The sequence below is a fragment of the Spinacia oleracea genome, chromosome 5 (assembly GCF_020520425.1).
Source record: "Spinacia oleracea cultivar Varoflay chromosome 5, BTI_SOV_V1, whole genome shotgun sequence".
Lineage (NCBI taxonomy): Eukaryota > Viridiplantae > Streptophyta > Magnoliopsida > Caryophyllales > Amaranthaceae > Spinacia > Spinacia oleracea.
In genome coordinates this window covers 27,533,270-27,552,224 of record NC_079491.1, presented here as the reverse complement: position 1 = coordinate 27,552,224, position 18,955 = coordinate 27,533,270, and the positions used below count along the sequence as shown (strand labels likewise).

The following is an 18,955-nucleotide window of genomic DNA, read 5'->3' as shown; positions in this document are numbered from 1 at the left end:
ACTACATTTTCTAATAAATAAGATTTGTTATTAATTAAATCAAAATTTGGTAATTATAATTAAATAATGGTCTCTATTAATAGAGGATAAAAACAATATGATTGTTGGTGTATATTTTTTTTAATACATTGTATTTTACCGTTTATTTAATAAACGGTAATATTACCGTTAGAAATGGTGTTGTTGCTGTTGCATTCCAACGTCATTTAGGCATTTTTTGGTTTTTAAAAAAATAAAAATAAAAATAAAACGTGTGGCTGATTGAAGGTAGTGGGAAACCACTTGGTCAAGCTTGGGGACCACTACCTTATTGGATGCTTCCTATATTATTTATCTCTCCATATCTTTTCTAATTATGAGACACATCTAACATTCATGGGAACCATCCATTTTCCATTTTTGCTCAAATGAGAAGGGTGATTTCCCATGAATGTAGATGCTCTAACCAAGTGGTTTCCCACTTCCTTCAATAAGCCACACGTTTAATTATTTAAAAAAAAAAAAAAAACCAAAATGCCCAATTACCGTTGGAATGGCAGCAACACCTACTCAATTTCTAACGGTAATATTACCGTTTCTTAAATAAACGGTCAAAATACTATGCATTAAAAAAAAAATACACCAACAATCATATTTTTTTTATCCTCTATAAATAGAGACCAATATTGATATATTTTCAACACATCAAAAAATCCATAATTTTTCATCATTCTTAAAATTTTCCATCTTTATAGTTATGGATCTCAATCATCCTAATTATGAAAATAGATATCAAAGAAACTCAAATTACCAACAAAATCCAAACCAATCAAATCCAAATTACCAACAAAATCCAAATTACCAACAAAATTCAAATATTAATTTTGATCCAAACATGCTAAACAATCCTCAATTCCTTGCTACGTACCAAGCATTTTACACCAGAATACTTCACAACATTCCTCACCCGGCACACTACGTCCAACATCTCCACAAGTAGATCCATATCCCACAACTCCCGGAGGTGACTGGAGTAGCACCAGAATGCCGTTTGAGAACCAATATCCAACGCAATCACTCGGTGAGGATGAAGATGAAGATGAAGATGAAGAGGAAGTTCAAGTTCAAAACAATGAAGTAATTAAAGTTAATAAAGGGAAGCAGAAGAAGGACATGTGGTTTGCAGAAGAAGAAAAATACTTGGTGCCTGCTTACATTAATTGTTCCGGTGATCCAGAGAAAGGAACAGATCAAAAAAAGGAAGCGGTATGGAATGAAATCAAAGGATCTTACGACGCATCAGTTGTTAATAATCTGAATGTCTTGCACAAAAGAACCATGAAATCTCTTAAAAAGCGTTGGGGTCAAATCAACGAAGCTGTTACTTCGTGGGTTGCAGCACTTGGTTTAGCTGAGCGTATGCAAGCTAGTGGTGAGGTTATTAACGACCTAGAGGAAAAAGCACATGAACTTTACAGACATAAAAGGAAAGATGGTCAACCTTTCATATTTCACCATTGTTGGTTAGGAATGCAACACCTTCCAAGATGGATGCATGGTAGAGATTCAACCATTGTGAGTGAAGGGAGTTCTAAGAGATCGAGCGATGAAGCCGGAATGCCAAAGCGTCCCGACGGGGTGAAGAAAGTGAAAGCCCAGAAGAAACTGAAAGGTGTTACAACTAGCTTGGATGAATTCAACAACACTTTAAGTGGGATGTCAAATGAGCGAGGTATGATAAGAAAAGAAATGTCTGATATGCTCGAGTACCAAAAACATCGAGATGAAACCAAATTGAGGTTTAAGATGTTTCAATTTTTGATGACAAAGTCGCATCTTGAACCATTTGAGGAAGAGTATCTTGCGAAGCTGAAGGAAGAGTTTATGAAGTAACTCATGTTTTATGATAAACTAGCAATTTTGCCCGTGCAACGCACGAGAGCGTCATATGAATTAGTTGAAATACTTAAACAATTCGTAATACAAACTTTAGATGAGGCATCAAAAAATAATTTTTGTTTATGCTACGACAAATATTTGATTAGCGTAAATAGAACCATTTTACGTCTATTGATCTTTCTTTACATTAAGCTACGATTATTATAAAATTACTTCAAACAAAATTTTGGGGAAACAATCAACGACAATGGTATAATTTTGAAGGATAATGTAACGTACAATATAATTTCTCTAAAATAGCAAAGAAAAATATTTAGCAATGAACATAATCAAAACAAATGAGAAAATTTGAGATTATACCATAGAAAAGAGGAACATACATAAAGTAAAAACATATTACCTTTGAAAATTGTATGATGAATTGGTACGGGGTAATATAGTTTGTTGTGTGAATGATATAACGAATAATGGTTGGTAGTCAAATTTATTTATAAGGGGCTTGGAAGATGAGGGGTTGATGGTTAATTGGGAAAAGATGTTTAGTTTTCTTGTACTCTTATTATTTTGTAAGTTAAGAATTTAAAAAGACTATTAAGTAATAACGTATCAGTACTAATATAAAATATTATTTTTATTGGCATAAAACATTAATTAATTAATCACAATTTATGTTAGTCTATTGATTAGTGATTATGCCTAGTTTTTTTATTATGAGTGTCTTTTGAGTTGTTTATGTTTTGGGAAGTATTGAATTAACATTAAAATGAGACAAACAAAAAAGAAAAGGAAAAATAAAAAAATGGAAGATAATGGAGAAGGTGACACATGTCAGTGATGTAACTATGGTTTGGGTTTTTAAATACTAGGTATAGATGTAATTGTGTTTTAATGCTTAATGTAGTAGTATTTTATGATTAATGTACTTGTATTTTAGTGTTTAATGTAATCGTATTTAGTTAATTATTTATTAGTATTTTATGATTAATGTATTTGTATTTCAGTGCTAAATGTAATCGTGTTTTCGTTAATGGAATTACTAATAAATTAAAATTGATATCTTATCCACTGACGTTATAGATTGCATTCTTATTTTAATTATATACTGGATTCTCATGGATAAATTACAATCTTATCTTCAAAAATAAAGGATGATAAATCTTATCAACAGAAATAGATTGCAATCTTATCCACATAGATAGAATGCTATCTTATCCGTAGACAAAGATCGCAATCTTATTTGCAGAGATATGGAATGCAAAATTATCAGTAGACATAGATTGCAATCTTATCCGTATATGTCTATAAAAGAAGAATTACATTGCACTTGATTTTCACAACAACCTTCTTCTTCCAACAAACACAAAAGCTTTCCCCTCTTCAAGTTCCTCACAAACATGAACCCAAATGAAAATTCTTCTAGCTCAAGTGATGATTTCTTTGATGACTATGTTAACAATATCATCGCTGTGAATGAGTGTCTAGATGAAGAAGAAGATTACATAATTGAGCAAGCTGCTCGATTCATTGTTGCCCCCAATCGCAGAAGAATCCAGCAATAGAAGAAGATCTTACAAGAAGAGTAGGTACATTGATAGAGATCGTGAAGCTGCAAACACGAGGTTAATGAACGATTACTTTGTTGATCGTCCATTATACCCAGAATATGTGTTTCGACGTAGATTCCGTATGCGTAAGCATATATTCCTTCGAGTTGTGGAGGCAGTTACTGCAAAACAACACGAATACTTCCAGCAACGTCCCGACGCTACTGGGAAACTAGGAGCCACTCCTATCCAGAAATGTACGGCAGCGTTGAGGATGCTAGCCTACGGATTTGTAGCTGATTCAGTTGATGAGTACATCAAAATAGCCTAGTCAACTGCAAGAGAAAGTCTTGTTCACTTCGTTAAAGGGGTTCGACAAGCGTTCACAGAAGAGTACTTGAGGAGGCCTACTGTTATAGATTTGCAAAGCCTCCTACATGATGGGAAAAGACGGGGCTTCCCAAGCATGATGGGTAGTATAGATTGCATGCATTGGCAATGGAAAAACTGACGCGTGCTTGGAAAGGATTATACCAAGAAAGGAGCAAATCTGCAACGGTTCTCTTAGAAGTAGTTGCCTCTGCTGACTTGTGGATATGGCACGCATTTTTTGGAACACCTGGAACTTGCAATGAAATCAACGTGTTGCAACAATCTTCGGTGTTTGATGATATATATCAAGGTAAAGCTCTTGAAGTGAACTTTACAGTCAATGGGAATACTTTACCAAAGGGTACTATCTAACTGATGGGATATACCCTAAGTGGGCAGTGTTCATCCCAGCTATTCGAATGCCAATGAATCCCGTGGATGATTTATTCACCCAGCGCCAAGAATCTGTCCGAAAAGATGTGGAGCGTGCCTTTGGCGTTCTTCAATCACGTTTCGCAATAATACAAAGACCAGCTCTTGTATGGGACGGACACTTGTTGTGGGAGATTATGTTGGCTTGTATAATTCTTCATAATATGATTGTTGAGGATGAGCGAGATACATACCAGAATTATCATGACATGTCGGAATTTGAGCAAGAAAACAAGACAGCGATTTCCGGATCAACTCGTACAAACTATTCTGTGCAACCTGGTCGATTTAATGGTGTTGGACTTGACCAATATATGGAAAGGAGAGCTGACACATGGGATAAAAATGTTCACAATGCCTTACAAAGAGACCTGACTCAACATCGATCTTTGGCAAAATTGTGGCCCGTCTACCGATGACGACTGATTATCTAAATTATTGGAATCTTTAAAAAAAAAAAATTGTATGGTTTCATGTCTAATTCATCTATGTTTCTTTAATGAATTTATATTGTTTTATTTCTAAACCAAGTTTCAAATCTTATTTATTAAGTATTTATTTGTTCCAATGATAAAAATTATCATCAACATCAGCGCGATTAATGATTAAATTAACGATCAAATAGCAATTAACGATTAAATTAGTGTAATAAAAATTACGTTTTTTTTAACGTACTACAATTAATTATTTAATTATAATTAATAAATTTTGATTTAATTAATAACAAATCTTATTTATTAGAAAATGTAGTGGGATATGGAAAAGTAGGAGAGAGAAGGTAAATGGGGGAGGTTAATGAATGTAGGTATGAAATTGTGAATAAAGTTAGTGGAAAGTGATGTGGACCAATGAGATGAGGGGAGAGAAATTCATGGGTTCCCCGTGAATGTGGATGCTCTTAGCAAAATAAAGTCACATGTGCTGCTCAATGGCCGGAAAAGCTCAGTCAATGCCGGAAACTTGCATTTGGTTGTCTTTCGCAAAAATAAATTTATATTAAGGTGTGATTTCAAAATAAAATAAAATTATAGAAGGTCTTTTCTAGCACAAAATTGGGTTATAAAATGTCCTTTTATAACAAAATAAAGCATTAAAGCCACACGTGATACTCACATGCAAGTCAATGTCCGGAAAAACGAAACTCAGACAATGCCGAAAATGTGTCTTTGATTGTCTTTCGCAAAAACAAATTATATTAATGTGTGATTTCGAAAAAGAAGATTAAATTAATTTTTTTTAAATAAAATTATAAGATCATTTTTCACAAAAATTGAATTATAAAAAAATCCTTACCAAATTGCCAAGTTTAAAAGATAGGGAATTCAAAACAATCCGCTTTACCCTTTCCTTTTATTTTACAAATAATTTTTTAAAATTATTTGACCCCCTCTCCAACTTCCCACTTCACTACAGGTCTACAGTTACATCCATCTCACCCAAAGTTCAAAAGCTTCCCTCGCAAGCTTCACTGTTCTTCTTCCACTCTCCTCTTTCTCTCTCCTAACATTTTCTCTCTCCTACTAATTCTGAAGAAATCAACGGTGCAACCATGAGAAGGAGCACGAGAAGGTCTACAATGGCGGTTTCCATCCACCAGTCCCTCGATTTGGACTCCAATAGAACAAGTACCAGAAGATCTTCCTCCATTTTACCTCAATTCGAAGAAACTCGAAATTTGGTATATAATTCCCGTTTCTTTACCTCATTTTTACTGCTGAACTTAGTTAATTATATTGTAAATTAGACAATGTGATTCGCAATTTTGCCGGGCTTTAATTTGTTGATGTCTTGAAGTTATTTTTCGTCCTTCGGATTTCCGTCAAATTAAGGGAAATGACGTAGGCAGGATTTGAACTAAACTAGTTGTCATGAATACCATCTTTTGAATTAGTTTAATTTGCTGGCATGTAGTAGTTAAAGATACACTGTGATGTTAGAATGAGGTAAATTCGAAAAGTACTTTTTTTTGTTTGAGAAAGTAATTTGCTGGGATATCAGAAAGATTCTTGAAAGGTCAAATTTTCACCTTTTTAAAGTTTTAATGGGATATGTATGATTTTCGTATTCAAATTACACTCGGGTGTATAACGAAAATCGCGGAATGTGGTAATTATAAAATTAAAATTGCTGGTAAATACTATAGAAAACCCTGGAACTGCTAATCTTTGTGTGTGACTATCTAATATTAACATTAACAATGATAGTTGATTAGTGAACACGATTATGTTTTTAGTTTACCAATGAATAGATACTTGGAGATTTGGTGGGTTGAATTGTGTGTGATCTATTAACCAATTGAAGTGCTTCATTTTCCATATTGGCAGGTTGGAAATTTCACGACCAAATTTTCAATGTCGTCCTTCGTTAAGAGAGTGGAAGAGCTTACCCATGATCAGAGGACTGCTATAGAAAGAGTTGGATTTGGGAATTTGCTACATGTTCACCACCACTCTCTCCGAAAAAACTTACTGGTTGAGTGGATGGAGCGCTGGGACAGCGACAAGAGAGCATTTATTCTTCATGATAAAGAGCTTACGATCACCAACATTGATGTTGCTTTGATATTAGGATTGCGTACCATAGGTAACCCTGTATGCTTGAGTGAAGAAGATCCAATATCTGAATTGGAAAAGGAGTATGGAGCTACTAGTAGGAGTAGGAAGATTAGCATCATTACACTTGAGCAAAGATTGGAATCTCTAGGTGAGATTGCTAATGAAGATTTTGTGAGGACCTTTTTGCTTTTCATTTTTGGGACACTTCTTTTTCCAAATTCAAATGCAAAAGTAGACTCGCGATATCTTTCACTTCTGAAAGATCTTGATGCTGTGTCTGAGTTTGCTTGGGGTATGTCCGTTGTTGAGGATCTTTACAATTGGCTCTCTAAAAGAAAAGAGGAACAAACAAAGAGCATTGAAGGGTGTCTTATTCTCCTCCAAGTAAGTTCTTTCTATTGTAATAATATGCTGTGTATGAACTATTTGAATTAGGTTGATGTTACCTATATTACACTAGCTTCAATAACGCACCCAAGACATGCCCCACAAACCACTGGACTTTACCAAGTATGAAGTAGTTGAGTTGCAGTTGCAGTTGCATTTCAACTATGAACAATGTGGACATTTTGGTTCAAATAATTGGAACTGATCTCGAAAACTTTGTGGTCCAAGCAGATATGGTCCTACGAACATATAGACATTGGACGTCCAAATCTGCTTAGTGGCTCCTTGGACTTCCCCAGAGCTTGCCGTTGGGAAAGTAGTAGGTGTAACAGCCCAAGGCATTGGTTTACTACAAAGTTCAATGAGCTTGATGAGAATCAGGTAAAGAATTTATTTTAGCTTTATGATCACTCTAGTCATAATATGTTTGGCACCAACACATTTCTGCTTTTCATAAACTGATAGTGATACCATTACAACATTGAGCAATGTAAAAAATTTCGTGCTTTACTGTTGAAGACTTGAAGGCGAGCTGGTTTTAACGTGGTTGATGGTACTTTCAGGTAACATGGAAGTTGCAACCAACAACAACTGAATTAAGTATTGAAATAATCAGAGAGCTTCTGGTGGAAGTGGCTGTGGGAGACAAGATTCCTTCAAAGACCACAACTACCACGATGAAGGATGTACCATCTAAGGTTAGATTTTTCAGAAACTAGCCTCCAATTTAAAGAGGCACTTGATTGGCAATTTGGCATTGAAACATACGTTTCTCAAGAGAATCTGATAAATTGAGAAAAGTTAAGAAATATATTAGCACACTACTGACTAGAAAATTAGAAATGGCAGGCAATGGTTAACACTATTGTTGTAATAGAAGTTTCAATCATATGAGTTCTTTTGGACTGAATTTTAATTCTTTTTTCATCTGCTCAACAGATCTTTAGTAGAAATATTGCTGTTTTGGATGAGGAACCAGAGAGAGTTGTTAGAAGAGGCAAGGATGAACAGCAAGCAGGTGTTCCAGAGAATTCTGGACAATCATCTGAAATATCGTCACTGATAGAAGAAACCAACAGAGAGGTTCTTTCAACTAGAACAAGATCCACAGCATTCGTGACTATGGGGCTCCCACCTAAGGTTAGATATTTGCGAACTTGACAGCAAGCCAAATAGGAACTTGATTAGCATGTGCATACATGTACATGTTGTTATGGAGGAAAGAGCATATATTGTTTTTTTTTAAAAGAATAAACAAAATTGGCCGTTGGTAGACTATTGAGCTGTCATGATTGAAGTTCTAATTATATGAAGTTCGTTACTTGAATTCAATCATTTTTTCTTCTCCTAAACAGAGTTTGAAGCAACATGCTGCATTAGATAAGGAGGCAGCCATAGATGTAAGAAGAAGCAAGACTACAACTCAAGATGACATCCGGGAGGATTCTAGGCAGTCAGACGTGTCAGCGATGACTGAAGATTATACAGAATGCTCTTCATCTTATGGTTTGCAAGAAGGCCAGATTGCTGAGATTTCACAATGTCTCAAGGTAACATTGTCGACTCAAGCATATTTTTTAGTACTGATGATCATTATCTCAAATAGGTTGAAGAAGGGAGGAAAAATGATTTTGCGAAATGGAAACAGAAACAACTTATAGTGATACCTTTTGGAGATTATTAATGGGTAATTCTTATGCACTGTGCAGGTAAAATGTGACTTAAATGAGGTGGATGAACTCAAGAGGAAAAATGATATGTTAGAAGAAGTGGTAGCAAAACTAAGAAAGGAAAATGCTGATCTTAGAGAAGACAATCAACGCTTGAGGACTTCTCCACCTCCTGATCGTATAGAAAGGCGCATTCATCAAATGTATGATGAAATTCAGGCAGATTTAGATCTTTATGGTTTACGGTAAGATAATACACCAATTAAATTTGTTACCTTTGTCTAATAATGTCTTATCTTGTGTCCCACCTTTCTTTTTTGTCATATCAGGCTAATATTTCATCATATATAGCTAACTGTAGCTCATTAAAATGTGATGCTGCAAACCAAGAATAGTTGGGACACAAGATAATATACATAACGAGATATACGAAAACGACTAAGTTAGTGTGGATGTGTTATTTATCTTGTCTGTTGTTTAACAATGTTGTCGCTGTGTGTATCGCAGATGAATACAATTCTTTCCCGGTAGGAGGTTTTGTCAGCTGATTATTTTGTATTGAATTTGAGCGCAAGGTGTTCAAGATTTTTTGTAACGGGTTATGAATTTGAGAGCAAGTGTGAAACAGAGTGCACATTTGACCAGTATGACTGCATCAAAAAAAAGGCCATGTTGTAAGTACTAGTTTGTATAGTGTAATTTAATTTGCTAGTAAAAAAGTTTGGAGGTTGTTATTAAGAACTGCTACATGCTCACGTTTTCTATTGTAAAATGTAACTTGAGACATGAAAGTCCGGCAAAAAATGGTTATAATACCTAGTTTATAAAAGCTGCAGTAGCAGTAGTGTATATGTTGTGAGGAAAACGTATCACTATCCATGTGTTTGTTAGTATTTGTACCTTGTTTTTGGTGTCTTACTGCACAATCTGGTGCTCTTGGGATTAAGTTTGTCCAAATGTCTTCCTGCTTTTTGTTACTTGAAGAGGATTACTTCTCTGGGATGCTTGTTTGTTCTTGATAACATGACAGGTTGTCTAGTTTGTCTCGAGTCAAGGTGGTTCATATTTCAGGCTATAACCGAATTCAATATTAGTCTTCTAATTTTTTCTGTAACTTTATTGATGGGTAGTTTTTAACTATGGAATCATGCGCAAGTACTTGAGAAGCTGGGTTCAGGTAAGGAACCATTTCACTAATGGTGGATTGAGATAAATTTTTGTGATGTCGTCAACCCATCATTATGGGTTGATTGACCTCAATTTATTCATGTAAACAAACTGTACATACAGAACATCAGAACTCCATTACAGAGAAACAGAAACTTAAGTAATACGAAGTATGAAAGAGGGACTCTTTGGTGTAGTCTCATGCGTGATGTTTATTAGAGAACGGTTTTCCCTCCTTGAAGCCCTAATTCATTCTGCATTAACATAAGAAAAACAAGAAATTAGTTATCTTTGTTACAGCTAATCAAGCCAAGAATTTTAAGAAAACTTAGATACTTCATATATAATTGAGAGGCATAGGTGGTGTATGGCATACACTTTGGTGCAGTCAGTGTTGGGGCTGAAGGTGTAAGACATGCTAACCCCACACTGTGCAGGCAGCTTAGCTGCATGGTCATAGTTGAGCCCTTTGGTGCTAGCTGCAGTGGATTTCATACACTCACAGACGGCCCTATGTTCACCCGTTTGTTGGGCTGTGGCCTTGACTGACCTTACCCCGGCACAGCAGTTCGTTGGTGGAGTTTCCTGGGTGGGCCCACTGCTCTTCAGGTGCGACATGCAGGGTGACAAGGAGTCACTAACTCCACTGCATGATATGGCTGCCTCTGTTGCACGTGAGGCGACTCCCAATATCACGCAGATGAACACAAAAACACAAGCAAGCTTGAGGAATGAGAAAGTTGCCATTTCTTTCAGGTTAGTGTACAGTTTTTTGCTATTGGAACTGGTTTAAAGAGTTGCTGCTAGGAGCCTAGGAGCGTATGTGTATTTATATACCGAGCAAAATAATAAAGAATTTGCTTAGGTTGATACTGGAGAAGGTGATGTTTGTTTGGGACTTGAGGGTTGATGTATGTTTATTTTTTTTGGGAGTTTATCCATATTTTGGTGTCTTTATTTGGGATATTTGTCTGCCGCATGAAACTTTTTGGATGAACTTGGGAGTTGGAAACTGGAAACATATGGAATGAGTCTTAAGTTGGGCGTTCTCATCTGATATTTACAGAAAAATACAGAAAGGAGACGCATCATAAAAATTGAAATATTAGGCGTTGAAACACCTTCAATGAAAATATCACAAAGTTACTGATATAGAATGATATCACTGCTCCTTTTGATTTTATAATTTGGAATTAATTTCTTATGTCGATTTAGTTGGTTAAATATAATTCACCTTGCTGTTTAAGTAGATATGTACGTCAGTATGTGTGTGTTAGGGGTATGTAGAGACAAAGAGTTATAAGCTTAAGTAGGTTATAGCTGACGTTAAGGAGCATGCTGAAGCACAGGTAATCTAATTGCCCGATTAAGCTGATCGATGGTTGAAGCCACAAGATTAGTTTTAATACTCTATTAAATCTAATTGCATGTTTCACGTAATAGGAAAAATGTAAATGGATTCGCGTTTGACTCGTTTTTTATGTTTGGTTGGAAGTTGTATCTGAGTCGATAAGTTACCTACTCTGTTGATGAATCGCTCATGGGTCATAGTTTGGATCACGTTGGAGGAAAGAGGAATAGCAAATGATGGTTGGAAGTTGGCTACGATGGCCAGCACAGGGTTTTGTTTGGACAATACAGGTATTTAGTTCCCGGCTTGTAGTTTAACACATACCAAGTTGCTTCTGAATTTATGTACCCAAATGACTGTTTTGAGTGCTTGTTTGGCTACACGTGGGAACTGAAACATTCAAAATATTGCATAGTAAAACGTGTTTGGTTCATTGGTTGAACATAGGAGATTTTACTTTAGCTTATTAACGGATCGAGTTCTCCACATTTTAGAATAAGGATTTGACAACATTTTATTATCGAAAATATAGAAATACATATAAGCAGCCGGAACATGCATCATCCTGCATCCATGTCTGGAAATCTAGAATTACAATATAAGCTAGAGCAACACGTATTATATTGAGACATTCATAATCTCAGAAATTTAATTTTCATGTCATCGCGTTTACTTCCCCTTCACAAGGCTTCACTGTATGCTGCAAAACACCAAAAATATACACATCAAATTTAACTCTAGATAATTATCCGTATACATATATAGAGTACTCGACTACTCGGTACATATGAATTCTGGTTAGGGTTTGAAACTTGGACTTGTACCTTTTTTTACAGCTTCCTAACATATACTCCGTAGATGAGAATAAATAAAAATAGACGTAAAACTGTAATTAATTATTACCTGTTGCAGTTAGTTTTGGGGTCAAAGTTGTAGTTAACGCGAACGTTACACTGAGAAGCAAGTCTAGCAGCGAGGTTATAATTTAGACCTTTAGTGTTAGCTGCCTGATTTTTCATGCAATTACAAGCTGCTCTACGGTCAGCTGTGGTTTGTGCCGCGGCCTTGAGACCCTGAACCCCGGCGCAGCAATTAGGCGATGGCCTAGGTCCACCACTGCCCTTCAAGTACGGTATGCATTGTGCTAGGGACTTGGCCACCAAGTTACATGTCACCACCGCCTCGACTGCATGTGGGGCCATCAGGGTTTCCACCACCATGCAAATCACCGCTAAACATACCAGCTTCTTCAACATTGCGCTTGCCATTTTTCGCTCTTTTTTTTACTTCGTTTTTTTGGTGGTTGTTTTGCTATGAAGTTGTCAAGTATGAGTATGTGTTTGCATGGTTTTATAGTGGTGTTGAAGGTAGTTGGGAGTTGCATGAATTCAATGGTAAGGGAGTGTTACATTTGATGGATATTTACGTGTCAAAGTTTGCAGATTTTATTGTAGGATTGCATGTACACATAACTAATTTTGAATTTTATGCTAACATATTATGAATGGAATTTTGTTTGAATGTATGAGCTCGAGAGTTGTGACCGCTGATCTTAAGGAAATGTATAGGTCAGACATGGACCACCCACCATGGAAATAAATACGACTGATCGGTAAGTGTATATTTAAATATATTTAGATAACCAACTCAAGATCTATCTACCATAAGCCATAGTTTTTTTTAGGGCAAAGATTAATTAGTGCATAGATTAACTCATGGACAAAGTGTCCATCAAAACATAGGGAGAAACCTCACAAGGACAATATATGGTTTTTCCAAACTTGTTCAAGACCAAAAGACACTAATCTGGCAAGGTGATGAGCTACGAAATTGCCACCCCTTTTAACATGAGACCAACAAACAACATCAAAAAAAGAACAAATAGTAAAAATATCCTCAAGAATTGAGTCTAAGCCTCTGTTTTGTTCGACTTATTTTGACTTATTTCAGACAAAATAAGTTCAGTTAAGTTCAGATAAGTTCAGATAAGTTCAGTTAAGTTCAGATAATATAAGTTCAGCAAAATAAGGTTTTTTCAGACATTTTCACACACAAGTAAGTTTATTTCAGATAAAATTTCAGATAAGTTCAGTTAAGTTCAGTTAAGTTCAGATAAGTTCAGATAATATAAGTTCAGTCAAAATAAGTCCAATAAAATGGAGCCTAATTCAGCAGCGTGCACCAAGGCCTTCGAAAGGCGCGAGACGAGGGCCAAGCTATCGGATTCCATGATCACTTTCTTGTAGCCATACCTCTTTGCTAACCTAACAACCATTAACATTGCTTTGCCCTCAGCGATGAGGGGCTCCCAGTGGCTCCTTACTCTCCTCGAAGCCGCAAATTTCACTTGGCCATGAGCATCTCTAGCAACATCCCCCATGCCTGTCCACCCCTCAACATGTAATGCCGCATCACAATTAATTTTAACGAAATCATCTGGAGGAGCTACCCACTTCTCTGGGCTTTGACAAGGCTGTTCGCGCACAACACCATGGATTTTGGTTGTGTATGTGTTAAAATCTTCAGCAAGTCTCTTCGTGCGCTCCACAATGAGAGAAAGGGTACCTCTTTTGCATTGAATATTTTATCATTCCTCCTCCCCCATATATACAATAGTAGCACGGCTCCCCTTTGTCGTGTCTTATCATCAACACTCTTCCAAGACACTATCACCTCCAAGAAGCTCTCCTCCTCCTTCCACATCATGTCCTCGCAGTCAAGCTCAACGCATAAGTCTCTTATTGTTGGGCAATCAAATAGGTAGTGCCTAAAAGTTTCAGAGGTACCGACACACCATGCGTAGCCCGCATTATCTGACATGTGTCTATACTTCAAGTAATCGCGTACCGCAAGTGTACCCGTGCACACTCGCCACAAAAAGTGGCGTACTTTAGGGGTCACATTCAGGTTCCATAACTCCAGCCATGCCTGGTGGTAAATACGGAGGTCACAAGACTTGCCTAGAAAGTAGGCCGATTTGACCGAGTACTCATCACTTTTCGTGAACGCCCACATTCAGTTATCTTCTTGTGGGTTGCCACTTAGGGGAATTCCAAGAATAGCTGTGACATATCTATCATTAAAATTTTGTACCAGCAGGTTGTAACTCCATTCGCCACCCTCCAATAAGTCACACACCAAAGACAAACCATGAATGCGGGGGGTGGTCACGTACATACCGTCATCATTCGCAACCCAAGAATCCTCCCAAATCCGGAATTTTGACCCATTATCGATCCTCCACAGCGTACCATCCATTATTAGCGACTTTGAAGACCATATACTACTCCATGAGAAGATACTTGTTGTACCCAAATATGAGTCAAGAAATTCTGCATTTTTATAGTACTTGGTAGACATTACCCGGGCCAAAAGAGAGGTGGGACTCTTTAACAGTCTCCAAGCTTGTCTTCCCAATAGCGCGGAGTTGAAAATCCCTATATCCCTGAATCCCATACCCCCTAGACATTTAGGAGTACATAGAGAGCCCCAATTAATCCAATGCATCTTATGCTTGGAGTCGGTGTTGCCCCACCAAAATTTCGCGGTCATTGCTTGGATGTCATGTATGACACTCACTGGAAGGCGGTACACTGCCATAAGGTAGGTAGGGATGGCATGTATCACAGACTTAATAAGAATCTCTTTTCCAGCTCTGGACAAAAGTTTCTCCTTCCACCCCTTCATTTCCTTCCACAGGCGGTCCTTCAAGGCAGTAAATACCATTCTTTTCGATCTCCCTATTATGGTAGGGATTCCCAAGTACTTGTCATGATTTTCTACATGTTTCATGCTCAAGAGACCAACTCTTCTTGCCGTGACATCTCAACGCCTTTGCTAAAAGAAATCCCCGACTTGTCATAATTAATTTTCTTCCCGGAAGCTGTTTCGTATGTGTTGAGGATATCAACTATTTTGGAGCATTCCCTTCGGTTGGCTCTTGCAAAAAGTCACCTGCAAAGAAAAGATGCGAAATCTCAGGCCCTACTCGCCTTGCCCCCATGAATATCCTTATTCTCAGCTGCGCTCCTTAACAATCCCGAAAAGGCATCTGCCACCATAATAAACAAATACGGGAGAGGGGATCCCCTTGTCTAAGACCCCGGGAAGGGACCACAGAACCGCATACATTACCATTAACAATGAAGGAGTAAGAGACTGTCGAGACACAATCCATGACTACTTGTACCCATTTTCCATCAAACCCCATCTTCACTAGTAGTTGATGTAAGAACGACCACTCTACTATGTCATATGCTTTGCTCATGTCCAGTTTGAGCGTTATTGTACTTTTTTTCCCCTTACTCCTCTTTTTCATCATATGAAAGAGTTCCAAAGAAATTAAAGCATTGTTTGTTATTAGCCTGCCCGGAACAAATGCACTCTGATTCTCGAAAATTACCCCCGGAAGGATCGATTTAAGCCGCAACACAATAGCTTTGGACACAATCTTATAAAGCACATTACAAAGAGCAATGAGGCAAAACTGGGACATCATATTAGGGTTATTAATCTTAGGAATCAAAGCAACATTAGTATTATTAATGTTCCTTGGAGACCTTAAGACATGGAGAATGCTGAATTTTTTTATAAAAGATAGCGTGCATACCATCTGGCTCTGGGGCCTTACAAGGGTGCGTTTGCGAAATAGCTTCAAAAACCCCTTCTTTAGTAAAAGGACGAAGCAAGGCTGCATTGTCCACACTAGAGATCAACGGTTGCATGGCTTCTAAGACTGACTTGCATGCTGCATTAGACGGGCTATTAGAAGTGAACAAGCTCGCATAAAAGCTCTCCACTGTACTCTTAATTTCCTCCTCCTCCGTGCACCATTTTCCATTATCATCCATCAACCCTTTAATCTCGTTCTTCCGTCTCCGCTGCGAAGTTTTATGGTGAAAATACTTGGTATTACTATCCTCGTATTTGATTTTTGCTGATCGGGAACGTAGGTACCAATAAGCTTCTTGCCTTTCCAGTAGCTCTTCAAGGCTCTTCTCTAGCCTTTAACACTCTTGAACAGAAAATTCGGTAACTTCCAGTTCTTGAGCTACTTTGAGTTGTTTCTCCGCATCCTTGATTTTCTTGGCCAAGTCATCCAACTTGCCCCTTCCCCAACCTGTGAGAGCTGCTACCAGCATGCCAAATCTATCCTCCATAGTTCCACCATTCGAGTCTTTCCATGCCCCTCGAACTATCCCTTCACACGCCTCATCAAGAAACCATCCCGTCTCAAATTTGAATCTTTTTTTTTTTGTCTTTCTCCTGTTGTTTTTCCTCCTTTTTTGCGCCTCAACTTGCAATATAATCGGGGTATGATCCGATTTTAAATCGTACCAAGTGACTCACAACAGCTTCAGGAAACCGAGCACACCAAGCATGGTTACCAAGAAATATGTCTAAACGTTCACGAACACGCGTTTGAGCTGTCAACCCATGCTCCCAAGTGTACCACTGCCCTTCAAACCCCAAATCCTTCAAGTCACAATCGTCCAACATTTCTCAAAACTCCGGAATGGCACTCCTAATACAATCACCCTCCTTTTCATCGTAGCTTAGAATCTCATTAAAGTCACCACCTATGTAAATAGGTGTATGCACATTCTCGCATAGGTTTCGAAGTAGAACATAAGCCATAGTTAAATCTACATTAACATAGTCAAATTAATAATGTGTAATTTATAATAATAATACTATAAATTTGAATAACATTCATTTTACGAGTAATATTGATCATGTGTTTAATCATTTAACCTATTAATAATTGAAGTTTTTATTTAAATATTAATTCTGAAAAATCAAATCAAAAAAATAAATTCAAAATCAGACTAGATCAGGAGAAATAATGTAACATAAACGGAGCCTTTAGCTTAATCATATCTATACCTACTTTATAAAATCAAACAATTCTTTTTAAATGTAAGATGAATTGCCATATTGGGCCGAAACCCCACACAGGTCAACCCGGTCAGGGTTAACGGACTAGACACTTTAAGAGTGGAGGGAATGGTAAAGGTAACCCTCCTCAAAGTGTTGGTTGAAAGTTGAAATTATTTCCACTACGCCAAGGAATTGGTTGGTTTTACAGAACCGAACATACTAATCACCTAAATACGACTATATGAGTATCCATAGTACTATATCTCTATTATATAAGGGAACGCCTAAGGCGACGTAAATAGTGATTGCATATTGTACCCTTTAGTAAAATTAAAAAAAACAAAGCAAATTAAACACCAAACATTTTTATATTACAATATAAAATGGAATCAATTAAAAGATACTCCCTCCGTATTTATTTAAGAGATACATTTGGTCGGGCACGGGTATTAAGAAAAAGAATTGAATGAAATAAAGTAATAAAACAAGTGGGGTTGAGTAAATATTTTAATAAATCAAACAAGTGGGGACCATGTCATTTTAGGGGATGGGGCGCGGGGGTGGGGATGGGGTATAGATAAATTATTTAATTAGATGGTGGGGTTGATAAGTTACTAAAAATGGCAAGTGTATCTCTTAAATAAATACGGCCGGAAAAGGCAAGTCTATCCCTTAAATAAATACAGAGGGAGTATTTACTAAAATCACAAAAAATATATACTTCCTCAGTTCCATAAATAGCGCAGCATTTGGTTTTTACACTATTCACACTACGATTTTGGCCTTTTTTGTGATTCATACGTAAGAAAATTGTAGTTATCTTAGATTTGTATCGATATATATTTTCTAAATATCAATTTTTTACTTACACACGATTTGAGATATTAAGAGTCAAAGTAATGTGTTAAAGTAGTAAAGGTCAATTATGATGCGATATTTGTAGAACGGAGGAAGTATATGAATAAATAGGGAAAAAAATTATTAACGAAATATTTCCTCTGACCCAGTTTAATCGTCACACTTTCCATTTACGCTCGCCCCAATTTAATTGTCACATTTCCTTTTATGGAATGGATCCACTAATATTTTATTACATCTCTCTTTCAACTACCAAAATTTATGGCCCCACATCTCTCACATTCAATTAAAAACTCACCCACTATCTCCCATCTCATCTACTTTTCTATTAAAATATAATAGATAATCATGCAACAACTTATCACAGAAAACTCCGTGAAAATCATGGTACAACAGTTAAATTGGGAAGGCGGGAGTAAGTATTATTTTGTGTACGTCTTTAAATTACAAGCACGCAAGTAAGGACGGTCAAATCGGGTCATCGATCGGTTATGAGTCGGGTATAATCGGATAATGTAGTTGTGCGGGGTCATTATGCTTATGCGGATTGAATGTGTGATTTTTTTTGGGATCACTTTAGTTTTTGTCAGAAATCGGTTGGATCAGGTCAGTTTTTGACAACCCTTATTGTCGCAACGCATGCATAGAAAACTAGTAAGTTATATCAGAATGGACATTAGGGGTGGCGATGGATCGGGTTTGGATCAGGTGAGACTCAATCAACGTCCATCCATGACATTTCATCCGTCATTTAACCCACTTATCATCCGTTAAATACTTCATCCACATCCGATCCATCCACCATCCACGGGTGATTCGGGTGGATCGGGTATAAATCGGGTGAAATATATCTGTAGACAT

General features: G+C 37.0%; 8 protein-coding genes across 8 annotated transcripts; 4 read left to right on the top strand and 4 right to left on the bottom strand.

The window, feature by feature from the left end:
- Window positions 1–1,023: 1,023 nt before the first annotated feature.
- Window positions 1,024–1,872, top strand: LOC130461383 (uncharacterized). Its single transcript, XM_056829469.1, has one exon. The coding sequence runs from the start codon at window positions 1,024–1,026 to the stop codon at window positions 1,870–1,872; it is 849 nt and encodes a 282-aa protein (XP_056685447.1).
- An 805-nt stretch (window positions 1,873–2,677) lies between these two features.
- On the top strand, window positions 2,678–3,753 carry LOC110791456 (uncharacterized). Its single transcript, XM_056829468.1, has 2 exons — window positions 2,678–2,696; window positions 3,422–3,753. The coding sequence occupies exons 1-2, from the start codon at window positions 2,678–2,680 to the stop codon at window positions 3,751–3,753; spliced, it is 351 nt and encodes a 116-aa protein (XP_056685446.1).
- Window positions 3,754–3,920: 167 nt separating this feature from the next.
- Window positions 3,921–4,645, top strand: LOC110791455 (uncharacterized). The gene is made up of 2 exons (XM_021996201.2): window positions 3,921–4,104; window positions 4,194–4,645. Exons 1-2 carry the CDS (start codon window positions 3,921–3,923, stop codon window positions 4,643–4,645), a joined length of 636 nt encoding a protein of 211 aa, XP_021851893.2.
- Window positions 4,646–5,602: 957 nt separating this feature from the next.
- On the top strand, window positions 5,603–9,703 carry LOC110791451 (uncharacterized). Its single transcript, XM_021996198.2, has 8 exons — window positions 5,603–5,904; window positions 6,551–7,165; window positions 7,400–7,549; window positions 7,732–7,866; window positions 8,108–8,308; window positions 8,524–8,718; window positions 8,878–9,083; window positions 9,346–9,703. The coding sequence occupies exons 1-8, from the start codon at window positions 5,776–5,778 to the stop codon at window positions 9,347–9,349; spliced, it is 1,635 nt and encodes a 544-aa protein (XP_021851890.2). The 5' UTR covers window positions 5,603–5,775; the 3' UTR covers window positions 9,350–9,703.
- A 392-nt stretch (window positions 9,704–10,095) lies between these two features.
- LOC110791450 (non-specific lipid-transfer protein-like) lies at window positions 10,096–11,101 on the bottom strand. Its single transcript, XM_021996197.2, has 2 exons — window positions 10,382–11,101; window positions 10,096–10,259 (listed from the first exon to the last, which is right to left on the bottom strand). Exons 1-2 carry the CDS (start codon window positions 10,750–10,752, stop codon window positions 10,250–10,252), a joined length of 381 nt encoding a protein of 126 aa, XP_021851889.1. The 5' UTR covers window positions 10,753–11,101; the 3' UTR covers window positions 10,096–10,249.
- Window positions 11,102–11,837: 736 nt separating this feature from the next.
- LOC110791449 (non-specific lipid-transfer protein-like) lies at window positions 11,838–12,662 on the bottom strand. The gene is made up of 2 exons (XM_021996195.2): window positions 12,260–12,662; window positions 11,838–12,056 (listed from the first exon to the last, which is right to left on the bottom strand). Exons 1-2 carry the CDS (start codon window positions 12,622–12,624, stop codon window positions 12,047–12,049), a joined length of 375 nt encoding a protein of 124 aa, XP_021851887.1. The 5' UTR covers window positions 12,625–12,662; the 3' UTR covers window positions 11,838–12,046.
- An 831-nt stretch (window positions 12,663–13,493) lies between these two features.
- Window positions 13,494–14,176, bottom strand: LOC130461382 (uncharacterized). The gene is made up of 2 exons (XM_056829467.1): window positions 13,922–14,176; window positions 13,494–13,829 (listed from the first exon to the last, which is right to left on the bottom strand). Exons 1-2 carry the CDS (start codon window positions 14,174–14,176, stop codon window positions 13,494–13,496), a joined length of 591 nt encoding a protein of 196 aa, XP_056685445.1.
- A 195-nt stretch (window positions 14,177–14,371) lies between these two features.
- Window positions 14,372–15,082, bottom strand: LOC110791454 (uncharacterized mitochondrial protein AtMg00310-like). Its single transcript, XM_021996200.1, has one exon. The coding sequence runs from the start codon at window positions 15,080–15,082 to the stop codon at window positions 14,372–14,374; it is 711 nt and encodes a 236-aa protein (XP_021851892.1).
- Between the last annotated feature and the right edge of the window lie 3,873 nt (window positions 15,083–18,955).